Raw genomic sequence first — 25,605 nt, forward strand, 5'->3', positions numbered from 1 at the left:
ATGCCAGCCTCCATGCCAGAGGCAGACAGGAGGCACAGAGCCTCAGCAGCATTTTCTCTGAGTTTCCTCTCTTTAGTCTTCTCCATCACAGCTTTCAGCAGCAGTTACTGGTGTGAAGGGACGAGGAAAGTTGCCAAACCCTTCTGCAAAGGGGACAGCAAAGGGGATCTGTGCATCCGCTTCAACAGCCCCGACGGCAACAGCAGCCAGGCTGTGCAGTACATCTGGGAGACAGGGGATGACAAGTTTGTGGAGAAGAAGTTCCATGCTGGCATCTGGTATTCCTGTGAAGAAATGATCAATGAAGAAGGTGAGTAAACCCGTGGAAATTTATTTGATTAAGTGATCGTGGTTCTTCCTACTAATTTGGTGCGTCCTTCCCTTCTGCTTCATTACTGCCAAGGTATTTTATGGTGTTTACATCCTTAAAAAGTTGCTCTTCTCTGGCAAAGGGGACCTTAGAGGGTGCTGTCTAGTCAATTCCTAAAAAATTCCTAATAAATTCTGCAAAGAACATTAGGGTGACAGGTTGTGGTTTTGATTTAGCTGACAGGTTGTGGTACAGATGAAGATTATTTAGTTTTTATTCTACTCACCATAACAGCAAGTCAAATGACATTAACAGGAAAGCATTTCATTTTTTCCAGTGGTTCTATTCCTTTAGTCAAAAATGAATAATTTTATTTTAATAAAATAATTTCTTCTGATATAAATAATTCCTTCTGATATAAATAATTCCTTCTGATCCCCTATGGCAATATATAAAACACAAACTGATTTTATTTTTTACATCATTTGCACTAATATATCTGTGGGATCTAAATTAGTTCCTGGATTTCCTCTTGAGCACAAGTATTTCTACTTTCTAACTGTGATCTCACCTTGCATAAATCAAAGCAGAAGAGGATTATTTTCATCCTGCCAAAACATGACATGGAGACTTACTCGCCATAAGTGGTGGCATTTAACTGGGGCTCACTCTGCATATGTAAAATATTATTAGAATGAAATTATTGAAATATTTTTCATATTATTATTAGCTTGCTCATTACAGAAACTTTCTAGTAAATTTTGTATTTTTGTCTAAGGGAATTGCTGGTTCAAGAATTCAAGCATTTCTTGTAAAACCAGATCAACATTAAGTTTTTCCCTTGGTTGTCCTGATCAGTTTACAAGCCCAGCTAGAACAGAACTTCAGAGAAATCAAAGCAGCTGTCACCTATGCCATAAAATACAAATATTTTCACAGTCACCTGTCCTGAAAGTCCAGTTCTACCAGAAGTTCTTGCAAGTTATGCAGTTTTAAGGGGAAAATGTCAAAGCTCAGAGCAAACTACGTGTCCAAAAGCCACTTTTTACCCATGCTATGGGTTCCAGGGTTGTGTAATTTGAGCATCTGCTATGGAAGCTCATGTTTGGAAGCTCATGTTTTCTGACTTGGTGCAGTTAGGAGCTGGAAAAAAAACCACCCAGCACGTCCAGATCAGAGAATTAATTCCGAGAGCTTTGTTCACAGCATCTGTGTGGGGGGCAGGAGGTCATGTGGGTTTGAAAATCAAAGCTTACAGGAAGAAATTGGAATGAAGCTTAGAGGGAATTTGTGTGAGCAGCAACCTTGCTGCTGTGAGGAGAGCAGCTCTGCCCTAACAGGAGGATTGCTTCCAGGCTGCCACTTCTGCAAAGGAATTTTCCTCTCCTGGCTTTCACAGCCACCACCCCCCATGGAAATCAATGCACAGCCTTTCTCTAAGTCTTCCAGGCTCTGGGTCTGCCTTGAAGGAGTCTGTGAGGACTCTCTGGTCAAACCCCAGGAGAAGGTTGATGTGCCAGGGTCTCTGTGTACACTAAAACCAGCTTCTCCTGATCTCACTTTTCGCTCGTATTTTGCATTTTCTTCTTTCGATTAAACTATTTCTTTAGATCATTACAGAACACAAAATAATTCTGAATTTGATTTTTTTTTCTTTTTTTAGGTGAGAAATGTAGGAGCTTTATCAGTCTGACTCCAGCTTCTGATCGAGGTAGACATGCATATTTTTGTCTGTAGTCAAAACTTCCCTGATCACACATACCAATATAAGTGTTCTGCATTAAATTAAATGAATAATTTCAAAAATGCTTTCTTTAATCATAAAGAGTATTTTTTGTCCTTTATTTAGTTTTCCAATTTCAAAATGCAGGTAATATTGTGGTAAACACATCTACAACATAATATGACTTACAATATTAATGTATGCCTTTCTGAAGACACACCACTTGAATATGAATGGCTTTTGAAATTTGAATGTGGTTACTTGAAGTCAAAATTTGTACATTTTTGCCCTCTGCCTCCTCATACCTCCTTATTTGCAGCCAGGAATTCTGTGGCAGTGTGTGAACTTCCACCCAGGAGGTTTTTGTGCTGAGGGGATTGAGGGAGCTGTGCTGTGCACCAAACCAGCCTTGGTGGAATCTCAATCCCCTCCCTGGGCCTTACTCAGAGCTGTGAGGAGACATTTCCATGCTCTTCTTCCAAAGAATATTCAATAATTCTTAATAAAGAAAAATTAATTCTTAACAAAGAATTATCATTCTTAATACAGAATATTTCCAATATTCTTACAAAACATTCCTGCAGATGCTGCTATGTGCCTTCCTCTTGATCCCCAGTATGAAAACATCAGTCCATCACTGACCTGATCAGACCAATCACTTTACAAGTGGCTGATCCAGAAAAAAACCCCAAAACTTGTTCTTCCCAGCATTCTGGGACTGCAGTATTTGCCTGGATATGCAATTTCAGACTCTTGGAGAAGGAGAAATAGTCAGTCTCTGAAGGCCAGTCTTCCTTCTGCCTGCTGCAGCTCATCACAGTGCTTTAACAGCATCACAGAATATTGTAGCATGAGAAAAAAATATAAAAAAAATATAAATGAGATGTGGGTGTAGTCACACAGAAGTGAGGGGTGTTTCTGGGCCCTGCCTTGAGAGTTCCTCACAAGGAAAACTGCTGGTGGGCACAGAGTTGAAACTACCTCAGAACAGCATCAGCAAAGGTCACAGGCACTGGCAGATGGAGAGAGCCAGGAAGCATCTAGGTACCTAAAAACCAGAAATCTCCCCCTGGGTAGTGAAACCCTGTGTGGAAATCCTGCCCAGAAGAGGTTTGTGTTCTGCACATGTGGTGTGATCCAAACCCAGGGTGCAGCAGGCTCAGCCTCCCCGAATTTCTCACCCCTGGGTCTCACACACAGGGCTGATCGTGGTTGTTCAGTGCATTTCTTACAATGGCTCACTGACCAAAAATGTTAAGATGCAAAACTCTCACAGCTGGAGCAGCCAGAACTGTTGGGCAATGCAACATCTGGAGTTCCTGATGAAAATCACAATTTTTTACCGAGATAGATTTTCTGGAGAAACAAACCATGTCCAAGAACACCCACACATAGCCTGGCCCAAGAATTTAATGTCTAAATGACCCATGAATCAATTGTCCAAGGCAGCTTTGGAGTTATACACCACACAAAACGTTGTCTCCTGCCCTAGGTGGTGTCTGGTAATCAAGGATGTGTCCCAGCAGTGTTTCAATCATTAAATTATGATTGTTTGTGTACATCTTCACGTGAAATCACTGCTTGAATCTACAACCAGGTGTCTCAGGACACATTTGGTTTTTAAAAAGTTGGGGGAAGACCATTTGCCAGACCTTGCTACAGCAAATTTGGACACAAGGAGGCCTCCAGCTCCTGGCTTTGGGACATGAGCATGCCAAAGGTCAGACAGCAGGCTGAGAGACTTTAATGGGAGGATTAACTTCTTGCATAAGATGTAATTACCAGATCTCCAAAAAGAGAGGAATTAGCAGATAACTAGGGAAATGAATCTCAGCAAAACCTGGAGGCTGTCTGGGCTCATGAATGCTTCTCTGTCCAAAAAAAAAATCAAGATCCTATTTGGTTCAAAGTTAAGCCTGTGGGGAAGATTTATTGAATGACTGGACCCACAGGCAGCGAAGGTGAGTGCATGGCCTCCAGGTTGTTAGCTGGGCCTGCTGCTCCTCTCTGCACTCAGAACCATCAGCAGTTCTTTTTATATTACCTTTGGTTCTTTTTATATTACCTTTGGTTCTTTTTATATTGCCTCTGGTTCATGGTGATTTTAGGGTAGCTACTGAGTACAAAACCACACTGTCCCACCTTGCACTGTAAGCTTCTGAGTGTGTAGCAGGAACATGCAACTGCTTTTCCAATAATTATAATCTGGGGTGTCCATTGACATTGAATATTCTCATTATCACAGCATCCTCACAGCCCCTGTGCTTCTGTTTAATTTTGCATGAACAATACAAATGAAGAAGGAAATGGTGAAAATCTGAAATGATTGCTGATAATATCGGTGCTGTTGATTTGGTTTCCAGGGGTTTTATGGCTGTCTATTGTAGCAGAGCTTCTCTACGTGGTTTTGCTCCTGACTGGGAACATTCTCATGTCAGTAGAAATATGCTACTACAGCTCTGTCATTGATGGGCTGAAGATCAACGCCTTCTCTGCAGTGGTCACCGTGTTAGCAGGTACACTTAAGCATCTCCATTTCACAAAGTGAAGCAAAATTTCATGGGAAAATATTATTTTCAATTAATCATTTCTTAATGTTGTCTATTTCAAATTTTAGATTTGTGGCTTTTGCTATCTTCAACTTAATTGTTTCAATTTGATCATTTTTCATTTAGTTGTCAGGTTGGTTGCCAAAGACTAAATAACTAATGTTATTATAACATTGTATTTTTTAGGTCTTCTGGGCATGGTTGCTCACATGATGTACACAACTGTATTTCAAATGACTGTAAATCTTGGTCCTGAAGACTGGAGACCTCACACTTGGGATTATGGCTGGTCCTATGGGTACTAACTGGTTTATGTTTGCTTCTTCCATTACATTTCTGTCACTTCACCCTATGTTCAAGGAATTATACCTAATTTATAAGCAATGCCTTTACCTTATTTCACTTCTGAGGATGCAGTTCAGTAACCAGGTGTCGTTCTTGTCAATTAGTCCTCTTAAATTATTGCCCAGACTGTGTAAGTTTGTAAGCTTTGTGTTTGCCATCCCTCAGACAGTACAGAGAGGTCCAGCTGCCCTGCATGAAGCACAGGTTCTTCTCCAGACACACCAAACCCAGGTTTGATAAGGCAGAGGTTCTTCCCCAAACACACCAAACCCAGGTTTGATAAGTCTTCTCCAGACACACCAAACCCAGGTTTGATGGAGCAGAGGTTCCTCTCCAGACACATCACACCCAGGTTTGATAAGCCTTCTCCAGACACATCAAACCCAAGTTTGGTGAAGCAGAAGTTCCTCTCCAGACACATCACACCCAGGTTTGATGGAGCAGAGGTTCTTCTCCAGACACATCAAACCCAGGTTTGATAAGGCAGAGGTTCCTCTCCAGACACATCACACCCAGGTTTGATAAAGCAGAGGTTTTTCTCCAGACACATCAAACCCAGGTTTGATAAGGCAGAGGTTCTTCTCCAGACACACCAAACCCAGGTTTGGCATTCTCACCTCCCAGGACAATTATCTTGCCTAAGTTGTTTAAAACTCTTCCAGCTTCAGTCATTTAGGCTGACATTTTCCTCTCACATGTATGCTTCAGACTGTTGCATCTGGCACATTTCACAGAATCACAGAATTAGCCAGGTTGGAAAAGACATTTGAGATCATCAAATCCAACCTGTGACGTAACATTACCTTTATCAGCTAAACCATGGCACTGAGTGCCACATCCAATTTTCCTTAAACACCTCCAGAGATGTTTTCCTTAAACACCTCCAGCCCATTCCAATGCCAAACCACACTTTTTGTGAAATTTTTCTTTTTCTAATATCTAGCTTAAACTTCCCCTGGTGCAGCTTGAGGTTGTGTCCTCCTGTCCTGTCACTGCTCCCTGGCAGAAGAACCCGACCCCACCTGGCTGCACCCTCCAATTCGTGCTCATGTGGCCATATTTTTACATGCTGCTTTTAATTTCACACGTTTTTAACAAATTGTAATTCAATATAATTTTTTTTAGTTCTGTCTCCTTAGGGGTTTACTTTTAACATTTCAGAGTTGACGTCCTTGTCTCTCTGTTTACCACGCCATGCATTTTCTCAGGAATGCATTTCAATGCTCTGAACCTCCTTTGCCCAGATATTTAATAGCTCTTTTTAACACTTTTGGGTAACTCACATTTTTCTCAGTGTCCCCTGTGAGATTTATACCCTTAATAACTGCACCTTTTAACTTTCTATGCATTCCTCCTTTTTTTTATAAAACCCCTTTCTGATATTAAGCTCTAAGCTTAATAGAGAAGTAAAGCTTAAATCGAGCTTAAATAGAGAAATTCGAGGTAGGGTTTCATTAAACAGGAATGTTAAATGTAGATATTGCAACAAATATGTAAAGGTCTGTAAATGGTCATTGACCAAGAGTATTTCTTCTTCACCTAGCCTGTTCATCTTTCTCTAATACACACCAACACAATCACACCTAAGAGGTGTTTTCAAAAATAAAATTTAAGGACTTGAATATGAAAATGCCCTGCTAATTTCTGCTAATTTTTGCTTTTTTGTTTACAGCCTTGCATGGACCTCCTTCGCTTGCTGCATGGCTGCAGCTGTCACCACTATTAACAAATACACAAAAACTATCTTGGAATTCAAGCACAGAAGAAAAAAGCTGGAAAGGAGCTTTAGGATTCAGTACAGGTTTCCTGACCACACAGCTCCAGAGAAGGTTTGCAATGTGTATGTGAACTCTTTCCAAAACACCACAGATGACCCCACACACGCATTAAGAAGTCTGCGTCACCTGGCCACGATTTCAGTCCTGTAAAGCTGAACCAGATCTCAAAGCATTCTGTAAATCATAATCCTAGATCCAAACAAAACAGTGCTAATGAATAAAATCTATCAATGTGTAGCATTATTTATTTTTCTTAATAAAGAAATTATATTTCCTGGATGTTTCAAGGAAGCCTTGGTATTGGAAAAGAAGTGGCTCAATTCACATAACAACAGTGACACAGGTTCCCCCCAGGTCTAGATTTTAAGCAGTTTCTAATGGTGATAGAGAGTATGGGAGTTTGTTAGAATTTTTGAGCATCATTCCACCCTGATTCTTTATTAAAAAATGTCTTACCTGCCACCCTGCTTCTCATGGGTTTTGGTTTCAGGATGAAATTTTTTACAGTCTTTTTAATAAAGTGCATGGCTTGGATAATTTTTTGTGGTGGAATGTTCAGTCTCTCCAAGAAAACCTGTGGACCTCAGCTTATGGTTCAAGAGTTTCACCACACACACAGCGGATTTGCTGTGAAAGGAAGGCTGGTAGAGGGAAGAGGTTTCAGTGTAAACACTTACTTAAAATAAGAAGGCAAAATAAAATCTGGAAGATTGATAAGGAGTCAAACTGAAATCTGAAAACTACCTGGTTGTGGACAGCACACAACTCACCTACGGAACTCTCCGGGAATCATTCTGGGAACAGAGTCAGAAAGAATCGAAATTTGATTTATACATTTATACAGGAAGAATCTATAATCACATTAAAGATGGGGAGGTGAAATGATTGCAATCATCACAGATCAGCAACATGGAGCTTCCTCATGGAACTGAGCCATGGGCCTGCTTGGCTGGACACCAACTTTTCTTCACTGTTGGGTGATTACTCCTGTTATTGAGCCCCTTGGGCAACTCTGGGTGGCAGAGCTCTTACACAGTCTGCTGAGCAGCTCTGGGCTTTGCAAAAGTCACTATATATCTTTATTCAGGCAATAAATACAGTTTGAGCTTGTTATGCCAGCAGAATCTGTAACAGGTCAGGTTATGGCCAGTGATAAGGTGGAGCTGATAACAGAGAAGCATCATTAAGTCAGAAAAAAAACCATTAGTGGTAAGAGAGGAGAGTTTTTGTGCATGTATTGAATATATGCAAGAAATGAGATTTCCTGACCTCGTTGGCAACAGGTCCCAAAACTTCACTGCTGCAATTGTAAAAACAATTTCCTGTATCAAATCAGAATGTCATGTGCTGCAGTTCGTGTCCCTTACCTTTTCTATTTCTACTGTGCATATTTGAGAAGAATCTGGCTCCATATTCCCTACACCATCCTACTAGGTGGGTGCAGATAGCAATAAGCTTTCCTCTTTAAGCTTTAGAAAAGTCTGTCTTTATCCTTTACAGTGCTCTGAAACTGCCACCTTCAGTCCAGCAGGGGAACAAAGCAGTTGCCAGAGAGTTTGGTGCCCACTCTGTTAGGAGCAGTCTCAATCCCTTGACCAAAACACAAGATCTTGATTCCTTCCCCTCAATTCACTCATTTCTTTGTCATGGATATGTTTCTAACACCTTCAGCAACAGAGGAATTATTTCTGATTCCAGATGGAATCAGAAATAATTCCATCTGACTTTCTGCTTTTTGTCAACCCTAACTCTTTTTACAAATGGAGGAATTTCCAAGGAACATACTTGGTTGATGCCTACAAGTCCTTTGAAAAATCCAATTTATGCAAGTGCCTTATTTTTTGTTTTTTTCTTAGCCTGCATGTTACTAACACAGGCTGACAGTCTCTGCCATATGCTGTTTCCTCAGGATTGTTTCTTACTGGTTTGCATGCATATAAAGTGCTGTAGGTGGGCAAGGGCTTTTGAAATAATTGTGCAGTAAGAATCCATCCAGATCCATTCTTAAAGCTCAAACTGTCTGTTTTTCTCATGCTAACCATTCAAGAAGCTGCATGTCTTCTGCTGGATATCTGATAAATAAATTCACCTGATGAAATGCAAGATTTCTTATCCCTATTTGTAAGCCACAATTTTATACTCTGTCTCTTATTTTAAGTTTTGACACCCAGTAAGTCCTGGAACCACATTATTTGAAAGCAGAGGAAAAGCACCAGCAGCATTTTTATTCTGATTCATTAGATCCAATCAATTTTGATGAATATGGCATCTCAGTAAATTTCAGACACGGATCTACAGCAGTCCTGGTTACCACTGGAAGCTAATGAGAGAAATAGGCACCTCTGGGATGCAATTCCTGTTATCATGAACTCGTCTTAATATTTCTTTTTCTTATCATTCTCACTTGAGAATAGGATGATAAAAAATATTTTTATGTGCAACATATATCCACAGGTGAGAGAGCAAAACAGAGAACAACAAATGAAACAGAAAACTTCAGATTAAATAATAGATTTCCCCAGAGGGAAAAAAAATATTGTGTCTGAAATACCAGTGGAGAAACCTCATCTTCAAGATGAAAAAAAGCCACTGAATTAGAGAAAATGTGACCCATTTAAAAGGTCATCTAATCCTTCTTTTCTTTTAGGCAGGATAAACTAAAGCTACATTGCTTTTTTACAGATGTTTCATTAATCTCTTCTTTAAAGCTTCTGAAGACAGGCATTTGAAATTTTCTGTGGCAATTTCTCCTTTGTGCTTAACTATTCTTAGCAGAAAATGCTGTCCCTGTAAATCTCCTTGGCAGTAATTTTAGCACATTGTCCTACTCCAGCAGGCATGGAGAACAGTTCAGTCCTGCCTTCTCTGCAGAACATTTTAGGAATTTGAAAATCATTACGACACCACTTTCTTCTACTTTCTACATAAAAAAACCACATCTGTTTATTGAAACTTTCTTGATGGGATACTGGTGTTATTTTACCTCTTGCACTCTCACTGCCTTCTGCTGTGGCTCCTTGAACTGCTCAATGTTGTGAAATGAAATTGTGTGAAGAATTTCTGCTGATCTCTAGGATGTGCAAAATGGAGCAGAAGGATTATCCAGCTTATTTTAACATGTAATCCACTTGTTTTTACAACAAAGAAGGACAATAATAGAAATTATAGAAATCACAGAATGGTTTGGGTTGGAAGGGACCTTAAAGAGCATCTATGTCATTTCACCCATGGCAGGGACAACTTCCACTATCCCAGGTTGCTCCAAGCCCCATCCAACCTGGCCATGAACATTTCCAGGGATGGGGCAGCCATAAACAATACTGGTTCATGTTTATCTGGGATGTCCTGTGGTGCCTGATCCTTTTCTGATTAAATTATGCTTATTCTGCATCTTGCTCTTATGGAAATGTGGAGGACTTGGCTGTTGCTGAGGTACAGAAACAAACAGAACTGAGATCACAGCAAATGCCCATTGGTTTGAAGGAGCAGAGCTCTGCTCAGGACCATGAACACTTTGAACAAATGATTGTTTGACTTCCCAGTGAAGGCAGAGTCGCTCACACTACAATAAAACCCCAGTGCTACACCAGAAAACGGATGGAGCTCCAGCAGGTGCTGCAGGAACTGACCCCTCCATCCCCGAGGTGAACACCTCCCTGAGCCAGGTTCCTTGAAGCCAGAGCAATTCAATTAGAGCTACAGCAAAAGGTTCATGTCCCTGCAAGATGACAGACGTTCCTTTGCCCTCAGAACTCCTTTTGTGTTTGGTGATTGTGTTATCAGTGAGGTATAGAAGTGCTGGAAGTTGTGGGAGCAATGGGACTTGTAGCAGCAAGAGCAGTTTGGTTCCAATGGCACATTGTCATAATCCCTAAAAGCAGAAGAGCAGAAGCTCTATAGATGATTGTGTGTGTCAGTGATAGTGGTGTTATTCTACTCATAGCAAGCAGCACAAGTCACTGACATTCAAAAGAGAAACCTTTTTTTTTTTTTCAGGTTTTTTCAAGGAAAATAACTGAACAAAATCAATTTTCTTCTTCTGTCTTCAGCTTTTCCCTAATCCCTGAGGCAACAATGGCAAAAAACAGCTCGGGGAAGAATGTTCTGATGTAAACTGCTGCTCTGGGGATGGGATTGGCCATAAGCACCTCCTGCTTCTTCCTGCTCACCGTGGCAAGGACCTCCTCTGCCACCTCCACAGGGTGCACACCGTAGGACACCTTCCTGAAAAAGACTGTAAATGAGAGAGGAGTGAGAGCTACAGACAGACAGGCAGGCAGGCAGGCAGGTACTCTGAGGGAATGGTGTTAAAAAGCTACACAGCCAGTGAATCAGTCAAATCAGTTTAATTTCTGTGCACTTTCAATCCCTTTCCCACTCCATTCTCCTCATCAATATGTGGCCAAGATCTTTTCATAATTAAGGGAAATTCTTGCAGTCCCTAAGAGGAGGAACAACCTGAGTGCAGTGGAATTGTCCCTTTGGACCTTTTGTGATCTCCTCCCCCTCCATTCCTGATGCCCTGATGTATTTATTTTCTTTTTTATTTTGACATTGTCTCATTCCACATTCCTTCTCTTTTCACCAGGCTAATATTACCTCTCCAATATCTCTTCTCTTTTGCTCCTCATGCCTGTTCATCCTTTCTGTCATTTCCATTATTTTTCCTTTTTATTTTTTTTTAACCCTGGAAAAGCCTCCCTCCTGCTTTGTGTGCCTCATCTTCATCCACCCAGACTTACATTTCCAGATAGATGCCTCCCAGTTGCCTGGTGCTGGCTGGCGATGGTAGGAACAGATGAAGGTTGGACTCACAGTGCTGACAGAAATATCAAATTCTTCCATTTCAGCTCTAAGGCAATCAAAAAATCCTACAGCAGCATGCTTGGAAGCAGCGTCTAAAAGTAAAAAGCACACGGATGAATGTTTAGATATATGATTTCATGGAAGCAGGTGTGTAATAAAGCACCAATGTCTAGAAAAATGAGCATAGAATGATTAACCAAAGTGCAAAAGAATTATTTCAGCCGGTGAAATTATCACATGACATCTTTAAAACAAGCAATAAGAAATTATCTCTTCAGGACAATTGTGCATGCAGTCTCTTGGACATGTCAAAGAGCACATGTCTGCATTTTCCCAGCACATCCTGGGATAGGAAATAACAATTCTGTTATCCCTACGGTTCAAAAATGTCTTTGGTGGATGGAATTGTCCCTGAGATGAGTCCTCACGCCTTCTGTTTCTGCAGTTTGTAACACACCCATAAAATGCAGTGAAACACATGCCCACTGCTGGAGTGCTCCTCGTGCTTTGGAAAGTGATCAGCACTTTGCCCTGCAGCAGCTCTTAATGCTAAAGGGAATTTTAAAGTAACTGAAAGTCAACACTTCTTTATCTGCTTTTAGAGCCTTTTTGTTGAGAACAGTAGGAATAAGATGATAGTGTGTGAATCTTGACCAACAAACAGAACTGTGTGCTCAGTGCAGCAGAGCTGCAAAGTGCTCAATCACCTTTATTTGCCTCAGTTTACAGTGAAAATCAACCTGTGCATATCTAGGTGGGCTCTGGGAATAGAGAGATGCTTCTCCATGCATTCATGTTGACATTCCTTCTTCTGGCAGCTTCATTTCATGCTATTTCTATTTCTATTTAATTTCTATTTCTATTTCTATTTCTATTTCTATTTCTATTTCTATTTCTATTTCTATTATTTCTATTTCTATTTCTATTTCTATTTCTATTTCTATTTCTATTTCTATTATTTCTATTTCTATTTCATTTCTATTTCTGTTTCTATTTTGTTTTTATTTCTAATTCTTTATGCAAATAAATATTGGTAGTGGCATTGTAAAAACTCTGTTGGCTCTTCTGCTTCTTATGGTTTTTCACACATGCAATCCTGACACAACTGTCTCTGTCCTAGATGGGAAGGATTCCTGATGTCACATCAATGCCTTGTTTCCTTTTTGAGTCTTTTTTCTAGTTCTTACCCTTCTTTTGAGATGGGAGACCAGAACAGCAACCATGTTCAAGATGTGGGCTCTTGCCACATTTGTTTGTAAATAAATTTATTTGCCACTATTTACTTGTAAATGAATTTACAAAGACATAAAGACACGTTTTAATTTATTTTTTCTGCTGTTTTCCCCACAGCTTATGTCACTGTAGTTTGCTTTTATGGGACTATAAGTCACAGTTCTGAGGTCTCACAGACTTTTTAATTCAGAGCCCATCACTCACTCTGAATTTCTGTCAAGCTAAAAATGCCTGTTTACATCTGTCCCAAGTTTAAAATGTCTATTTACATCTCTCCTATATTTTCTGTCCACTAATTTTGTATTTTATTAATGCAAAGACCTTCCATCATAATTCAGAACAGCCTCAATTCCTCAGGGGTTTTAAATTAAAGACCTCAAAAATTTTCTGGAAAGCCAAAGAAAGTAATTCCTACATCTCCTTTTAAACTCCCACAACTAAATACATTATTGCTTCCCAAAGCAGTAGCTCTTATCTACTCATATTTTATATTTACACACTCTTCTTCATGAAGGTTTCAACAAAAAAACCCAAAATACTCATTTCAATATGCACAAGAATAGATCAGATATAGATTTTAACTAAACAATATATAATTTTGTATATATTTTTTAATTTGCTGTCACATTTTTTATCATCCTATTCTCAAGTCCCCTAGGCAGCAGTTACATTTCTAAGGTAGCATTTTAACTATTTCCAAATGAGTTCCAGTTGGAAAAAAATTCAGCCAAATGCTGCAGCAATGCCAAATTTGGATGCAAATGAGCACTTTTAATAACCTGTGATGAGTGTCTGGACTCCTCACAACTCATGCATTGGAATGTATGTTTTTGCAATGGATGACTTACAAGCTGCACGGAATGGAATTCCTATTTTCCCTTGGATGCTATTAATTAGAACAATTTGGCCAGTTCTCCTTGAGATCATGTTAGGAAGAATGGCTGCAAAAAGAGAAATACAAGAAAGAGATACATAAGTAAAAGTGTATTTAGTGAAAAGGAGCAACAGCTGAAGTGTAAATAGCACAAATTCAATAAAGGTTGTCTCAATACTGCAAGGAAAAGTATCACAAGATCCAATAGCTGGGAATTGTCTTCTAGACTTCACCTGAATTCTACATGCAGGGTTCGTTGCAGTATTAACCCATTTAATTGCCAGTGTGCTTTAAGTGGTAACAGCAAAAAAAAAAAAAAGGAAAAAATAATAAAATACCTTTGGTTAATGTTATAGGCCCAAAATAGTTGGCATCCATTATCTTTTTATCAAGTTCCAGTGAAATGCTCTGCACTGCTCCTTTCACCTTCATACTTGCATTGTTGATGAGTATATCCACACAGCCATAGCAGTTCAGGATTTCCTTAGCAACATCTCGAATGCAGCTTATGTCTGTGATATCCAGGAGAATCAGCTTTGGTGCATATGTCTGGTGAACAAAAGACTCATTTCAGTCAGCCTGAATATATACTTATTATATACAAACTGTATTTGTATTTGTATTTGTATTTGTGATTGTATTTGTGTTTGTGTTTCTATTTCTATTTCTATTTCTATTTCTATTTCTATTTCTATTTCTATTTCTATTTCTATTTCTATTTCTATTTCTATCTATTTCTATTTAGTTATAGTTACAGTTACAGCTATAGTTATAGTTATAGTTATATAGTTATAGTTATAGTTATAGGTATAGTTATAGTTATAGTTATAGTTATAGGTATAGGTATAGTTATATTTCCTTGTCTTGTAAATGAATTTACCTTGATACTCCAAGTGTTTTTGTCATTCTCAGATAAATTTAGGATTTTAAGATTACCTCACTGTAGAAAGCTACTTCAGCAATGAGAGCTGGGGTTGTTCAGCCTGGAGAAGGCTCTGGGGGATTTTAATGCTCCTTCCAGTGCCTGAAGGGGCTCCAGGAAAGCTGGAGAGGGACTTTGGACAAAGGGATGCAGGGACAGGACACAGGGAATGGCTTCCCACTGACAGAGGGCAGGGTTAGATTAGATATTAGGGGAAATTCTTCCCTGGGAGGGTGGGGATGCCCTGGCACAGGTGCCCAGAGCAGCTGTGGTGCCCCTGGATCCCTGGCAGTGCCAAAGGCCAGGCTGGACAGGGCTGGGAGCACCTGGGACAGTGGGAGGTGTCCCTGCCATGGCAGGGGTGACACTGGGTGATGTTTAAGATCCTTTCCAATCCAACCCATCTTCTGTGATCCTGTGATAATTGGTGTTCACAGACACTGAACTTCAGATGAAGCAGAACACCACTGAAGGGTCAGCTGGACTAGCTCCTAGTGAGTTTTGTCTCTTGTTGTCAATGGAAACAGAAAATTGACACAGGAGTGACTCCTACCACTTCCAGACTCCTACCAGTTCAAGGGTCTTTCTGGGAAGAACCCTTTGCTGACCAAAACTGGGGTTTAGTGCTTTGACAGATGAGCCACATACACATGGGGACAGATGGAAGGTAGGAAGGGTTTGTTTTGTTATAGGTTATACAAATGGAGTTTACATTTGTATGATTTCTGCCAAAACCAGATTTTTATCAGCTGTGGGGCAGAGGAATGAACTTGAAGTTTTTTCCCTTTACTGTATTAATTGGACAATGTAATGCAGAACTCTTAGCCATACTTAACATTTTTCCCTAGTTAAATCTGTGCAGGCTAGCATGAACACACTACTTTTGTGGTTATTTATGCAGGTGAATGAAGCCCATTGGGAAAAAAAAAAAAAAAAAAGAAAAAAAAAACCCACAAATATTTGTAGGTCTGATGAGCAATGGCTGCAAAATTTATGTGATGCCTTCAGGAACACCTGTGCCCTGGAATGAGTCAACTGAATGTTGGTCGCAGAAGGGAAGCTTTGCCAAGAGCCTCAAGAAACACCTGCCAGAGAGCTGGAGCAGGGACAGTCCTGCATCTCCACTGTCAGTGGCCACGAGGAAAAGAGAGTTTTCTCTTTTCACTCCAAATCCCTTCTACCTGGGACTTTCCCCCAGACAGTGGAGAAGCTCAAAATGAATTTGATCTTTAGACCCATCTCCCACTCCTTGAGCACACGAACGATCTGAAAAACTGACAGCATTTCCTGTCATTAAAGGAAGCATTTGCATCCCTTTCTTCCAAATTATCAGGCAAATTCCTCTGCTGAGGGTTTCTAGCTGGGTGGCTTGTTCAGAACACAGGATTAGCTCAGGAGAGCAGGATTTTGGCATCATTTCTCTCTGGACCGTGTCTGCTGTTAGTACCTGGGTGACCCAAGCCACCACTGAGAGCAAATCATGTTCCTTGTCCATTGTTTTACTGGATCTAAAATTAAATTCTGTCCCTGAGCAAGGTTTATCCCAGGCTGTGAATACCTACCATGCTGGGGTCTGTCACACTAATTAAGGCATCATACAAGGCTTCTAACTTTTCCCACGTCCTGCCACACAACACAAGCCTTGCTCCTCCTGCGTGAAACACACGAGAACATTCTAGGAGAGAAATACATTAAAAAAAAAAAAAAATTACAATAGTGGCAAATTGATTTTGATTATTTTGCTTGAAATGGGATGCTGGTTTTGCTAAGGGTGTTGAATCCATGCTTTAAAATTCTTTAATTTTAAAAGAACATGAGAAAAAAGAAAGCATTGACTTGTGACAGTACATAGGTGAGAAATATATTAAATTTAATGTAATATGATAATGCCTGTGTTGAATGAGCAACAGAACAACCCCTGCTGTGCTGTCCTCCAGGAAACATTTCCTCCAGATTTCAATACTCACAGGAAATCCAGTTATGCTAATCTACCCATTTTAATTTCTTAAATGATCATGTTAGACTCTTAATATCTGTATGGAAGTATTTATGGATCCACCCTTGTAGTTTTGCAAACCTGTGCAGCTGGAAGCTCTTACTTAAGCAATCTTTTTCATTATTTACAACAGTAATTTTAGGAACAACTTCCATTTTCTTTTTTTTTTTTTTGTCTTTCTCTAGCAGAAAAGGATTTTTAATTTAATGCCCCAAGGAGTATTTGCCACAACAATTATAGCAGCATTTTCCCTATAAACAACAGTTGAGGCAATCTTGTGAATAAAAATGAGAAAAAGACTTCCATGTGAACAGCAATAAAGGTGAAAAGGGAAACCAATAATGCTCTCCTCTAGAACTTCCCTGAACTTTTCTGAGTTCCAGCACTCAGAAGAAACAGGAACTAGGTTTCAATAACAATCACAAACCATTGAAAACATCTTCAATCATCATACATTTGTTTCTCTTTTTAACTTTGATGAGTGTCCCCTTTAGTCCAGAAATTCTGGCATGAAGGAAAAGAATTTGGCTGTTTCCTTAGAGCCCACATCCACAGCAGCTGGCCACACAGCTGGTATTCTAAAGCTTTCAACCAATGGCCATCACATAGGCCAGAGTGGAAAGGTCATTTTGCATTATTTGGAATCATTCAAGCCTGAAAATAATGGCCTGGTGTCAACCTGGGGATACTGGCCATAGGGATATTAATATAATATAATATAATATAATATAATATAATATAATATAATATAATATAATATAATATAATATAATATAATATAATATAATATAATATAATATAATATAATATAATATAATATAATATAATATAATATAATATAATATAATATAATATAATATAATATAATATAATATATTTATAATATATATTATCTATACCTATACATAATATATTTTTATAAATATAATTTTATATATTATATATGTTATATATTAATTATTAATTGTAATTATTATTAATTATTATATTATATTATATTATATTATATTATATTATATTATATTAATAAATACAGAATTATATATATAATATTATAATTTATATTATATTATGTTATGTTATATTATATTAAGCTACATGATATGATATAATATGATATGATATGATATGATATGATATGATGTAACACAGATAATATATAATTATATATTATATATTATATATTATATATTATATATTATATAATTATATTATATAGAATTATACATATAATGTATCATATATATACTTAATATATATTTATATAATTTTATCTATTTATAGACATACGTTGTTTATATATGTTTTATATATTTATATATTTTATTTATATATATAATTTATATATAATATATATAATATATTACATATATTATAATTATATATAAAAATATATATTATAATATATATTATAAAATATAAAATAATATAATATATAATATATAATATATCTAATAATGTAATGTAATATAATATAATATAATATAATATAATATAATATAATATATCTAATAATGTAATATATATAATTATTATATATTATATATAATAATATATAAAAATAAATAAAATAAGTGGATTTCTTGAGGCCTTCTAACACACCCCTGCTTTATTCTCTGAGCTCACACTTCCTTGCCCCCTGAGGCCACAGTGCACAGGGGCAGGCAGCCCAGCTGCAAGCCCCGGGCAGTAATTCGGGTGCTAGGGGGGGAAGAGATGCAAGCAGGGGCAGGGGGCTGAGCATTGCTGTTCACAAGAAGCAGGAGCTGTTGAAGTCTCTCAGGGCTGAAAAGGAACGTGTAAATGTAAGGTGACAGCTGTTTATGCAGCCACCCTGCACTGACAGTGTGAAATGAGATCTTACAGTAGCAACATGCTAAAAATAGCACTCTGTGTTCTTCTCAAACCTCTCGTTCTACTGAATTTAATAAATACAAAGCGCTGCAGCTCCTACTCGTTTACCAACAGTTCCCACGGCTGAGGCTAAAAATATACACTTCAAAATCATAGGATTTGTTTATAAATATATTTATTAACTTCTGCTTCATCCAGCCAGTTATGAATACATCCAAGGCAATGCTGATCACCCAGAGGGTCGCTCTCTGGCTAACACTTGGTCTCTTTGAGCCAGGTCCATAAGCTTTCAGAGATAATATTACATCCAAGATAGCTCAGCTACCTCAGGTGGCATAAAAGCAGCAGGATGGCTCCTGTGACAGTGTTGGAAACAAAAAAATTTTAATAAAAGGCAAAATAGCAAGGCTCTTTACAGAGAAAAACGGAGCCAGGGCAAGAGGTTCTTGCTCCTGCTAAAACACTTCACAAAAGCGATTTACTTCTTTTGTTCTGTTCTTTTTCTAGGGAATTACCTAGGTGGGACCTTTTGGCTTCTGTGCCATTGACTATCCCTAGGTTTGAGGTGAAGTCTCCAATGTCCTATGAGGTGTCTTTTAACCAAATTGAGGAGAGAAACTTCTGGGCTTTTTCCCTTTTTAGGAGACAAAGGGTAACTTGGTCACTCCGTCACCAGGAGCCACATTCCTACATCTGGCTGCTTCTGTTCTCTGCCACTGAGAAGAAATGAGACAACTCACCCTTGCCTAGTCCAGAGATGGCATCCGTGATCACCACTACCTTGTTCTGCACCGCTGACTTGGACAGCAGCCACCTGACTGACTGGTAAATATAAATAATTCCACTGATCCCTAAGAGAAGCAATGGCAGAGCAAGTACAGAAAAGATACCCATGGCTGTGGGAAACAAAAGAGCACATCAGAGTACAGTAATCACAACACACATTCATTATTTTTCAATTATTCCTATCTAAAAAAACCCAGTGTTTTCTGATACAGAAAATCTACTGATCAGCATGCCAAAGCAGCAACTTGAAACAGTAGGAAGGTAATTTTCCAATCAATGGTGCAATATTGTTTTTAAATAAATAGGACAATGTTGTTTCTTTGTCTGTTTTCCTCATCTCTGTATGGGCTAGGCAAATCTGGGTTCCTTTTTTGCAAAATTACTGAATGTTGGCAAGACCACCATAAAAAAATATATGTATGAATGTATGTATAAATATATGTATATTCTATTATGCATTGAGGCAAAACCTGAAATAAACACTGAACTTTTAATTACACTGCTATTATTAGAAAACAGAGAAAAAGCTTTTAATCCAAATTTCAGATAAAACTCACAACAGAAGTCTTTTCTGTTCTAAAAGACAGAGAAAATACAATCACTTACCATGGCTATGAAGACTCCAGATACAGACAGATCATTCTACTGCATTTTTGCAATTACAGGTTGAATTAAGATCCTTTAGCACTTTCACAGAGCATGGATTTGTTGAGGCTGCTTGCCCTGGATGAGAGTGGCTATGTATGGCCTGGTGGCAGAGGCACTGCCAGAGTAAATATAGCCTGCCCAGTGTGATCTGCATGCCTCACCTACCTTCCCCAACAGCCTGGGCAGTCTCAGAAAAGCTCTTAGAACAGTATCAATTCACCTGTACCAAGAACCACCTCTCCTTCTGTTGATTTTTAATTTATTTTTCACAGAAAAGCTCTTAGAACAATATCAATTCACCTGTACAATGAACCACCTCTCCTTCTGTTGACTTTTAGCTTCTTTTTCACAGAAAAGCTCTTAGAACAGTATCAATTCACCTGTAAAATGAACCACCTCTCCTTCTGTCGATTTTTAATTTATTTTTCACAGAAAAGCTCTTAGAACAGTATCAATTCACCTGTATAAAGAACCACCTCTCCTTCTGTTGATTTTTAATTTCTTTTTCACAGAAAAGCTCTTAGAACAGTATCAATTCACCTGTACAATGAACCACCTCTCCTTCTGTTGATTTTTAATTTCTTTTCTGCCTCTGCCAAGGTTGGGATTGAAGTGCTAGGATGGTATTTGGTGTTCAGATTCAGATGTTTATTATTTCTTATCTATAACTTAACTCTATTATTTTTTATCTATAAGACTATCTACAGTCCTGAGTTCTACAGCATTCTACTGCCAAGCTACAAAACAGCTAACCATCTTTCTCTACAAGGTCTTTTAAGGCTAAACTGACCTAATTAAGAAATGACACCTAAGTAATTTTTACTTTTAACCCTATAACCAATCACCTGTGCCCCGCAACGTGGATTTTTCTGTCCAGTTACAAAATACCACCCAAACCCATGGAGAAGAAGGTGAAGAAGAAGGTGAAGAAGAAGAAGAAGAAGGTGAAGAAGTAGGACCAGCCTCTGACCTAAATCTTGCTTTATATATATTACTATACTCTAAACCCTTAAACTCTAAGTTTCCCCCCCCTGTGATATCACACACTTCTATTCAAACTCCACCCCCACAATCCCAGTTCTGCCATTCCATTTTGGAAGCTTCTCCACAGCCTCAGGTCAGTGCAGTGTTCTCCTGGGGGTCAGTGCCTGGCAGCACAGAAAGCCCAAAACTCTCAGTGCCCAGGGTTCCAACATCCTTCTGCCTTGTGTTCCGCTGCAGCTGTTTATGCTGCCTCAGTTTCTTGTGACTTCACACACCAAAACATCTGTGCAAACGCCATAGCAGGTGTTCAAAGCAGAAAGGAGCTGCCAGCTGAAATAATCCCAGGTCAGCAATAGGAATGATGTATGAAGGTGTCAGGGAAAGCTCTCTGAGCAGGCTGGCTGGGAGCCACTGCATCACAGAGCTGCTGCAGGAGCTGCTGCAGGAGCTCAGTGCAGGACAGCAGAGCAGGCTGCCATCTCAGAAAGGTCTCAGAGCAGGCTGCTTTCCACTCTTGCTGTCTACAAGGCAGATCTGTCTCTTTCCCAGCAATTTCAGGACCATTCCAACTCAAGACAAGTGATCTGCATTTTACATTTTTACATTTGCATCTGTTTCACATTTCCTGTAGAGAGAATATCTGTTCATAGAATCACAGAATGGTTTGGGTTGGAAAGAACCTTAACCCTCATCTTGTTGCACTCCCACGCCATGGCCAGGGACACCTCCCACTTGACCAGGCTGTTCCAAGCCCCATCCAATCCCCACCCAGGTTCAAGGCTCCAAGCCTTGAACACTTTGAGGGATGGAGCAGCCACAACCTCTCTGGGCAACGTGTGACACCAGCCTCTTGAGTAAAGGATCTGTTCCTAACACCTTAAATCTACCCTCTCTTAGTTTAACACTGTACCTCTTTGTCCTGTCACTATTTACCCATATAAAAAGCTCCTCTGTTTTTTATAACCCCTCTTCAGGCACTGGAAGGCCACAATGAGGGGTCAGCAGAGCATTCTCGAGGCTGAACACCCCCAGGTGCCACAGCCTGTCTCCAGAGCAGAGGGACTCCAGCCCTCAGAACATCCCAGGTGAGGTCTCACAAGGGCAGAGCAGCTGGGATTCCTAACCTGACAACCACACTTACTGACTGACCTTTGGAGCTCTAGGAAAAAGAACCATAAATCATCCCTGTTTTAATTCTTTAAAAAGTATTACTGCCTTAAAACTGCAAGTTCTGACAACCAGACTCATAGTTCTGTTTGTGCTGTGTTACCCTTCTCCCAATCCTCTCTCACAACAAGAAATGAGTGCCCTGATAATTAGTGACCAACACCAAACCCACCACACTCATTAGTACACTAACCCAGAAACCTCAAAATCAACACAATTTCAACTTAACAAACCAAAACCACCACATCACCTAAACTCTAATTCTCATTTCCAGTGTGAGAATGCAATTCTACAAATGACAGAGTCATTAATGTTGGAGATTTCCAACAAAGAACAAGGATTTCCTGGTTATTTCTGCAGGTGCCAGGACAGTGGTCACTTTGGAGGAGTGGGAATGGTAGCAGATTATTCAGATATAATTTGTATTCAGATATAATTTGTAAACCTAACTTGCTCCAGAAGCTACTTCAAGAATCAGGATGTGTACTCTTGTCTCTGAAAGCTGAAGTTGCCTGCCAAAGAACTCATGGTTTATGATTTCCAAACCACAGAATTCTATAATGTGTCAATGTGTGCATTTCTAGCTAAAAAGGACATGAATAACAGATAGAAATAAATGCATTTTTCAATGCAAAATGGTCACTGTGTCCTGTAACGTACATCAGTTTCTGCAAGCAAATGTAAAAGCACTGAGTCATGCCAGGCCACCTGCAGCAACAGAGAGGAAATCCAATTTTTCACCATTCCTAAAGCCCCAGCTATCTTCTCTTACTTTTAAAGTGTCAGCTTTTAATAAACAAATGAGCAGTTCCCTATCAGCAACTGAGCCAGTTTGTTCCTTTTATGGAACATGATGTGTTTGTTTAATCCATTCAGGGCTCTGGAAACATTTTTCCTGAAAAGTTGAAACATAAAAAAAAAAACAAACAAAAAAAAAAAACCAAAAAAACACAAAAAAAACCCAAAAAAAACCACAAAGCACACACTAGAGAGAGGACTTATGTGAGTTCCAAGTGATTTGTTTCCAAATGAACCAGAATAAAGGTACAAGAAATGTAAAAAAGACTAGGAAAAAGTCAGTTGAAAGAACTGGATAGCCCACAGTGTGTAAGACTGTAAAGATAAAATGCTATCATGTCCATTAATATAATGAAAAATTGTAAAGGAAAACTGCCAGAGTTATCTGGGGAAATACAGACATACAGTGACAGCATTAACCAAAACACCCAGATCTTCAGGAGCACAGAAATCTGAGTGTCAGAGACAGCAGAGAAATGTGTAATGTGTAATGCGCTGCCACCTTCAGAGCACTGCTGGGAACACCACAGCAACGAGGACATTTAAAAATTGTTCTAGAGGTGATGCCTTGTGCAGGCTGGCCTAGAGCAGAGGCTGGACAGAGTTACAGAATAAAGCAGGGATTTATTCAAAGTATCTCCTCCATGGATCCACCCAGGGCTGCACCCAAGATGAACCAAAATGGTCACGGGGCCTCTCACTTTGATAAGTTTTGCTCCATGAGCATATTGGAGTTCATTGTCCAATTACAGCTTTAGGCTATGCAGTCCCATCCTGTGATATCACACATTTCTATTCAAACTCCGCTTTTCTCTCTTTATTCCGCTTTTCTCTCTTTATTCCGCGCTGTTTGTGCGCCTGGGCCTGCCGGAGCCGGCGCTTCCGGGTGCGGTCACGTGGGCAGCGCGTCATGTGACCTGCGGCGCTGCGGGCCGGAGGTGGGAGCGACCCGGGGGAGCCGCTGAGGGGCTGTGGGGACACTGCGGGGATGTGGGGTCACTGCGGGAATGTGGGGTCACTGCCGGGGCCGTGGGGTCAGTGTGGGGGATGTGGGGTCACTGAGGGGATGTGGGGACCCGGTGTGGGGCTGTGGGGTCACTGCGGGGATGTGGGGTCACTGCGGGAATGTGGGGACACTGAGGGGATGTGGGGTCACTGTGGGAATGTGGGGTCACTGCGGGGATGTGGGGTCACTGTGGGAATGTGGGGTCACTGTGGGAATGTGGGGACCCGGTGTGGGGCTCTGGGGTCACTGCGGGGATGTGGGGTCACTGCGGGAATGTGGGGACACTGCGGGGGATGTGGGGTCACTGCGGGAATGTGGAGTCACTGCCGGGGCCGTGGGGTCAGTGTGGGGGATGTGGGGACACTGCCGGGGATGTGGGGACCCGGTGTGGGGATGTGGGGTCACTGTGGGAATGTGGGGTCACTGCGGGGATGTGGGGTCACTGTGGGGATGTGGGGACACTGCGGGGGATGTGGGGACCCGGTGTGGGGATGTGGGGTCACTGCGGGGATGTGGGGTCACTGTGGGAATGTGGGGACACTGAGGGGATGTGGGGTCACTGTGGGAATGTGGGGTCACTGTGGGGATGTGGGGACACTGCGGGGGATGTGGGGTCACTGCGGGAGCCCCCGGGCTCGCTGCGGGCCCGCGCGGTTGGAGGGCTGTGAGCGCAGGGGACTGGGGAGGGGCTCCGCAGGGACGAGGCCGGGTCGCCGCTCGGTGCCTCCCCCTGACGAGCCCGTGTCCCCTCCAGGCCATGGCCGCCCCCCGCCCTCCCCGCGTGGTGCCGGGCGAAGCCTCGGAGAGCGACTCGGAGCCAGAGCTGCTGGTGGAGACGGCCGGGGAGGCCCCCGCCGCCGGGCTGAAGGTGCCGGGCGAAGCCTCCGAGACGGACGAGGAGGAGGAGGAGGAGGAGCAGCAGAGGCCGAAGACGCCGCCGGTGCTGGCGGAGGAGCCGGCGGCCGTGTGGGGGGGCGGCCCCTCGCTGCTGCAGCAGCGGCTGCGGGAGGGGACGGGGCGGCTGCGGGGGGCGGTGGGCAGCGCCCTCCGGCAGAGCTACGGCAGCGCCGCCCGGAGCCTGGGGGGGCTCGGGGGAGCCCTGGGCCGGGCGCAGGTGACCGCCGCTGCGGCCGCTCACTGCCTGCGCCTGGCCCGCCGCGATCTGCGCGCCGTGGCCGACACCATCGACATCGTCACGGCGTGTCACCTCCTGCCCGACATCCGCGGGCAGCTCTGACCGGCACCGCCAGTGCCGCCGAGCTCGGCATCCCCACTGCGGCTGGCGCCAGCGGCGGCACTGACACCTGGCAGACATCTACGGGCAGCTGCCAGCAGCACTGCTGTGCTCGGCATCGCCAGTATTCTATGTGCCACGGCAGGGTCGTCGCCGGCAGGATCATCAGTGCAGCATCCTGCTGAGGGTGGAGTTGTGGTGACATCGAGTCATGTTTGCAGCACCCCACGCTGACCCTGAAGACCTCCTCACCACGGTGGCATCATCACTAGTGTAGCCACAGTGACACCAAACAGTGGCTTTGGCACAGAGACCGCCAGCCCGGTGCCCCAGGACCTGCATGCTCCCGTGGCCAGCTGCCACCATCCCTGAACTGCAGCCTGGTGCTGGCTTGTCACCGTTGTCCCCAGATGCCACTGTTTTATGTGACATGGAACTGAATAAAGCCGTGGTGGTGTCAGAGCCATAGTGGGGAGCTTAGCCAGCACTGTGAGGACAGCAGCGTTGCAGGAGCAGGGACAGAGTACGGTGACATGGGTGCTGGTGTCACATTGCAGTGGCCTTTGAGTTCACTGGTAGCCCAGGGGATGAG

The 25,605-nt window shown here is 41.4% G+C and overlaps 3 protein-coding genes across 7 annotated transcripts; 2 read left to right on the plus strand and 1 right to left on the minus strand.

Annotated features, from left to right (window-relative positions):
• LOC128816908 (germ cell-specific gene 1-like protein) lies at positions 1 to 6,855 on the plus strand. The gene is made up of 5 exons (XM_053994888.1): positions 1 to 310; positions 1,974 to 2,021; positions 4,397 to 4,549; positions 4,769 to 4,880; positions 6,600 to 6,855. Exons 1-5 carry the CDS (start codon positions 1 to 3, stop codon positions 6,853 to 6,855), a joined length of 879 nt encoding a protein of 292 aa, XP_053850863.1.
• Positions 6,856 to 10,730: 3,875 nt separating this feature from the next.
• Positions 10,731 to 23,533, minus strand: DHRS7C (dehydrogenase/reductase 7C). 3 transcript variants are annotated; one of them, XM_053994886.1, is made up of 7 exons: positions 23,475 to 23,533; positions 19,131 to 19,286; positions 16,103 to 16,215; positions 13,957 to 14,167; positions 13,593 to 13,685; positions 11,448 to 11,603; positions 10,731 to 10,939 (listed from the first exon to the last, which is right to left on the minus strand). In XM_053994886.1, exons 2-7 carry the CDS (start codon positions 19,282 to 19,284, stop codon positions 10,731 to 10,733), a joined length of 936 nt encoding a protein of 311 aa, XP_053850861.1. In that variant the 5' UTR covers positions 19,285 to 19,286; positions 23,475 to 23,533. The 3 variants fall into 3 exon arrangements, with proteins under 3 accessions (XP_053850861.1, XP_053850860.1, XP_053850862.1); XM_053994885.1 differs by lacking the exon at positions 23,475 to 23,533 and adding an exon at positions 19,783 to 20,136; XM_053994887.1 differs by lacking the exon at positions 23,475 to 23,533 and having other exon boundaries at positions 19,131 to 19,362.
• A 111-nt stretch (positions 23,534 to 23,644) lies between these two features.
• BLOC1S3 (biogenesis of lysosomal organelles complex 1 subunit 3) lies at positions 23,645 to 25,475 on the plus strand. 3 transcript variants are annotated; one of them, XM_053994889.1, is made up of 2 exons: positions 23,645 to 23,711; positions 24,534 to 25,475. In XM_053994889.1, exon 2 carries the CDS (start codon positions 24,537 to 24,539, stop codon positions 25,014 to 25,016), a length of 480 nt encoding a protein of 159 aa, XP_053850864.1. In that variant the 5' UTR covers positions 23,645 to 23,711; positions 24,534 to 24,536; the 3' UTR covers positions 25,017 to 25,475. The 3 variants fall into 3 exon arrangements, with proteins under 3 accessions (XP_053850864.1, XP_053850865.1, XP_053850866.1); XM_053994890.1 differs by lacking the exon at positions 23,645 to 23,711 and adding an exon at positions 23,716 to 23,744; XM_053994891.1 differs by lacking the exon at positions 23,645 to 23,711 and adding an exon at positions 23,753 to 23,763.
• The last annotated feature ends 130 nt before the right edge of the window (positions 25,476 to 25,605 follow it).

The sequence above is a fragment of the Vidua macroura genome, chromosome 19 (assembly GCF_024509145.1).
Source record: "Vidua macroura isolate BioBank_ID:100142 chromosome 19, ASM2450914v1, whole genome shotgun sequence".
Classification (NCBI taxonomy): domain Eukaryota; kingdom Metazoa; phylum Chordata; class Aves; order Passeriformes; family Viduidae; genus Vidua; species Vidua macroura.

Excerpts from the sequence above, each read along its gene's own strand:
- LOC128816908 (XM_053994888.1), top strand. The coding sequence starts at position 1 with ATGCCAGCCTCCATGCCAGAGGCAGACAGGAGGCACAGAGCCTCAGCA. Across the intron at positions 311-1,973 it reads AGAAATGATCAATGAAGAAG|GTGAGAAATGTAGGAGCTTT; the intron begins GTGAGTAAACCC and ends TTCTTTTTTTAG. Across the intron at positions 4,881-6,599 it reads GATTATGGCTGGTCCTATGG|CCTTGCATGGACCTCCTTCG; the intron begins GTACTAACTGGT and ends TTTTGTTTACAG.
- DHRS7C (XM_053994886.1), bottom strand. The coding sequence starts at position 19,284 with ATGGGTATCTTTTCTGTACTTGCTCTGCCATTGCTTCTCTTAGGGATC. Across the intron at positions 14,168-16,102 it reads GTGTGACAGACCCCAGCATG|ACATATGCACCAAAGCTGAT; the intron begins GTAGGTATTCAC and ends TTTGTTCACCAG. Across the intron at positions 10,940-11,447 it reads GGAGGCATCTATCTGGAAAT|TCTTTTTCAGGAAGGTGTCC; the intron begins GTAAGTCTGGGT and ends TCTCATTTACAG.
- BLOC1S3 (XM_053994889.1), top strand. The coding sequence starts at position 24,537 with ATGGCCGCCCCCCGCCCTCCCCGCGTGGTGCCGGGCGAAGCCTCGGAG.